Consider the following 4,101-nt stretch of genomic DNA (forward strand, 5'->3'; position numbering starts at 1 on the left):
ACTGAGGCCAGTCCCATCAACCCACACCATTGGTCATGTGACCTCATGTAAAGATGGGGAGTGGAGGTCAGGTCACAAGGATGGGCCACAGTGGGGTTGCACCAACTTGCAACCCCCATCTTGTATATCAGATGAGAAGCCAGAATTGAGGTAACTATCTTTATTACACTCTGTAGATAAAAGTTCAGACTAAAGTAAAATTAGAACGTTTATGATTTATAAGTTCGACTCTAAAAACTGGACTCTGGAGCATGCGTTTTCTGATCGTCGGCATCTGCAACATGCACATCCGGGTTGCTGGTGTGCATTTTCTGATCGTTGGACTCTGTGGTGTGCATTTTCTGGTGTTTCTTAAGATACACTTTTAGCGTGAAGCTCTTCCCACACCCAGCGCATGAAAATGGCCTCTCCTGGGAATGGACTCTCATGTGTGATGCAAGATATGACTGGTGAAGGAAGCTTCTCCCACACTCCGAACAAGGAACAGATTTCTCTCTTGTATGAACCCTCTGGTGGGTGGCAAGGTGCGACTGGTGGATGAAACACTTCCCACACTCGAGACAAGGGAATGGCTTTAGGTCCACATGAAAACTGCGTACGTGAGCATTGAGCTGCCCTTTTAGGGTGAAACATTCCCCGCACTCCTCACATGAAAATGGCTTCAGTCCCGAATGGACATTCTGGTGACTGAGCTCAGCCTTGGTGATGAACCGCTTCCTGCACTCCTTGCACTCGAAAGGCCGCTCTACCGTGTGAAGCCTCTGGAGCGGTGGCAACTGTTTGAAGGCCTTCACGCACTCGGCACACGCAAACGGCTTCTCTCCGGTGTGCACGCCACGGTGAGTTCGAAGCTGTGACTGGCCTGTGAACCATTTGCCGCAGTCCATCTCCAGTGTGAAGCTTCTGGTGCAGAGCCAACTTTTTTCTGCTCGGAAAACACTTTCCACAGTTGTGTTCAAGGAGCCTCGACTTAAATGGGTATCGTTTCCCGCACACGGAACATGGAAAAGTGCTCTCCTCTGTGTGGACGATCCTCTGGTGAGCTCTCAGGGCAAACCGCCATATAAAGCGCTCCTCGCACTCCTGGCATGAAAACGGTTTCTCCCCAGTGTGGACTTTTTGGTGGCCGAGGAGCTGCGACTTCTGCTTATACTTCTTCCCGCACTCTGGACATGTGAAGGGAGTCTCACCGCTGTGGGACAAGTAGTGTCGACTAAGAGAAGCATTCGTAGTAAAACGTTTCCCGCACTGGGAACATTAATGTGATGACTTCTTATTGCTGTGAACTTTCCTGTGCGCCGCGAGGCACCACTTTGTCTCGAAGGTCTTCCCGCACTTGAGAGCAAGTAAAAGGCCGCTCGCTGGAGTGAGTCTGTTCAAGGCGATCGCGGTTAGTTTTCCCTTGGAAGCATCGTCCGCACACTGAGCAGGCAAATGGCTTCTCTCCCGTGTGAAGCCTTAAATGAGCCAGGTAATGAGATCTTTGCAACAAACCCTTCCCGCACTCGGGGCATTTATATTTTCGAGGTTGTGGGGGAACTTATTCCTCCTCCGGATTGGAGGAATCTGGTGAGCTGGCTCTACTGTGATGTCCTGGATGGTGATCTAGGGTGCAGGAGTCTCATGAAGAATCTTGTGTGGTCCTCTCACATTCTTGGTCACAGTCTTGGGACACAATGAAATGATCCTCCATGTTGTCACCTGTAAGAGAGGAACATATTAACATACAGATTCATATGTTATTGTATCAGAACACTCAAATGTGGCTCAATGTTCTTCAGATGGACCCAGACATGGCTCAGTGTTTTCTAGATAGACTCAGGTATGGCTCAGTGTTCTCCAGATGGACTCAGATATGGCTCAGTGTTCTCTAGGTAGACTAAGGTATTGCTCACTGTACTCTAGGTGGACTCAGCTATGGCTCAGTGTTCTCTAGAAGGACTCAGGTATGGCTCAGTGTTCTGTAAGTGGATCCAGATATGGCTCAATGTTCTCCAGATGTACTCAGATATGGCTCAGTGTTCTCTAGTTGGACTTAGGTATGGCTCAGTGTTCTCTAGTTGGACTCAGGTATGGCTCAGTGTTCACGTGGACCTAAAGCCATTCCCTTGTCTCGAGTGTGTGACTCCCACCAGAAGGTTCATACAAGAGATAAATCTTTTCATTGTTCGGAGTGTGGGAGAAGCTTCCTTCACCAGTCATATCTTGCATCACACATGAGAGTCCATTCCCAGGAGAGGCCATTTTCATGTGTTGGGTGTGGGAAGACCTTCAGGCTAAAGGTGTATCTTGAGAAACACCAGAAAATGCGGAGGATTTTCTGGAGGAGGAGGTAGAATTGTAGACGACACTGAAGGTGCACTGACATAGGTTGGAGATGAACCATGAGAAAGCAGAGTCTTGGAGGCCAAGGGAATGAAGTTTAAGGAGAAGCGAGTGGTCAACTGTGTCAAAGGCAGCAGAAAGGTCTAAAAGTATGAGTACAGAGTAGTGGCCATTGTTTTTAGCAGTTAGTAGATCTAACTAGAGTTGTCTGGTCACCGTCTATGTATGATGTCCCTAATCTGCTTAGGGTCACGCTTCTTGTGGCGCCGGCCATGATCTACTTAGATATGCCCAAGTCACAGCCCTATGTACGGTGCCCCTAATGTGACCAGGAATGTGTTGGCTCCAATGATGATGGCCATGACCCAAGCAGATCAGTCCTGTTATTAAATAACCCCTCCACCTACAATCGAACACAAGACCCAACCCTGCCCTTCCCTGACATGGAGAAGACAGAGCTTTCTGTATCCTGGGACAGATCCCCCATCCCCCCGTCTCTCCCTTGGAAAAGCTCACAATGCTGGGAGTTTGTTTTTAGGGACAGCCGCACATTTAGGCACCCCTGCTCATGAGCGATCCGGATCTATTGAGCGGTTCTCTCAGATGACTGAATGAGCGGCGGCTCGGTAACAATGAGCGCCGGTTCTTTGAAATATCGGTCTGCGTCTGTGGAATGTATAGCAGAGACAGAGAGCCGCTCTTGTAATATGATCCTAGGGTGAGAGTCAGGCTTCTGCCAGCCCCGCCCAGCCCACCCCTGCAACCAATCACATCTGTGAACCAACAGCTCTGAGTCACCAGCACACTGAGTCTAAGAATCATACGAGTCACTCTGCTTCCCCTTCCGACGTCCATCCCTCCAACGAGCCAGGAACCGAGAGCCAAAGAGACGGATCTGGAAGAGTCAGACTCGGGAATGATATCGTTCCTCCGCTCCTCCTCGATGATACTAGATTGAGATCCGCTCAGAGAGGTTCACTCATTCCACGCTCCAGCATTCCTCCGTCCTATGAATTGTGCTGCTGGTTTAAAGGTCAGTAAGTTCATGTGAATTATAATAATGGAGCGCAGGTACCCTTACTGCCGGGGATGTTTTGAACTATAACGTATTCATAGACAATAATAATTTTAACATATTATAATTTACATTCTAAAATACTATTATTATTATTATACAGGATTTTATAGCGGCAACAGTTTGCGCAGCGCTTTACAATATAGAGAAGGCATTACAATCACAATACAATTTAAGACAAGATGGTAAGGAGGGCCCTGCCCCTGAGGGCTTACAATCTAAAAGAGGAGGGGCCTGTGACACATGAGGAGGTAGCTGTGTGGGGATGAATGTTTGAGAACGTGATGGTTGAGCGGTTAGGTTGAAGTGGGATAGGCTTCCCTGAAGAGATGAGTCTTAAGGGATCGCCTAAAGGCAGTCAAAGTGGCAGACAGACGGACAGGTTGGGGTAAAGAGTTCCAGAGGATGGGAGAAAGTCTACAGAAGTGCTGGAGGCAAGCATGGGAGGAGTTGGCTAGGGAGCTGGAAAGCAGGAGGTCTTAGGAAGAGCGGACGATTAGGGTTATACTTTGAGACAAGGTTTGAGATATAGTCTCAAGTGTATATAGTGTAAGTGGTTGTTAATATTTTGACTTTTATCCTTTGGGCGAATGGAAGCCAGTGGAGGGATCGGCAGAGGGTGGAGGGGGATGGAAACCAGTGGAGGGATTGGCAGAGGGGGAAGGGGGATGGAAGCCAGTGGAGGGATTGGCGGAGGGGGG

At 48.7% G+C, this 4,101-nt stretch overlaps 1 protein-coding gene across 1 annotated transcript; it reads right to left on the minus strand.

Moving 5' to 3' along the window:
* Positions 1 to 230: 230 nt before the first annotated feature.
* LOC108796630 (gastrula zinc finger protein XlCGF26.1-like) lies at positions 231 to 2,244 on the minus strand. Its single transcript, XM_018568130.1, has 5 exons — positions 2,133 to 2,244; positions 1,651 to 1,701; positions 1,310 to 1,457; positions 1,058 to 1,213; positions 231 to 969 (listed from the first exon to the last, which is right to left on the minus strand). The coding sequence occupies exons 1-5, from the start codon at positions 2,242 to 2,244 to the stop codon at positions 231 to 233; spliced, it is 1,206 nt and encodes a 401-aa protein (XP_018423632.1).
* Positions 2,245 to 4,101: the final 1,857 nt, after the last annotated feature.

The sequence above is a fragment of the Nanorana parkeri genome, unplaced genomic scaffold (assembly GCF_000935625.1).
Source record: "Nanorana parkeri isolate BGI_ZX_2015 unplaced genomic scaffold, ASM93562v1 scaffold1142, whole genome shotgun sequence".
NCBI lineage: Eukaryota > Metazoa > Chordata > Amphibia > Anura > Dicroglossidae > Nanorana > Nanorana parkeri.

Bases quoted from the DNA above. Each gene is read 5' to 3' on its own strand.
- LOC108796630 (XM_018568130.1), bottom strand. From the start codon at position 2,244: ATGGCCTCTCCTGGGAATGGACTCTCATGTGTGATGCAAGATATGACT. The intron at 1,702-2,132 runs GTGGGAGTCACA...CCTCTCTTACAG, and splicing joins TCTCTTGTATGAACCTTCTG to GTGACAACATGGAGGATCAT. The intron at 1,214-1,309 runs GTGCCTCGCGGC...TGCTTCTCTTAG, and splicing joins AAGACCTTCGAGACAAAGTG to TCGACACTACTTGTCCCACA.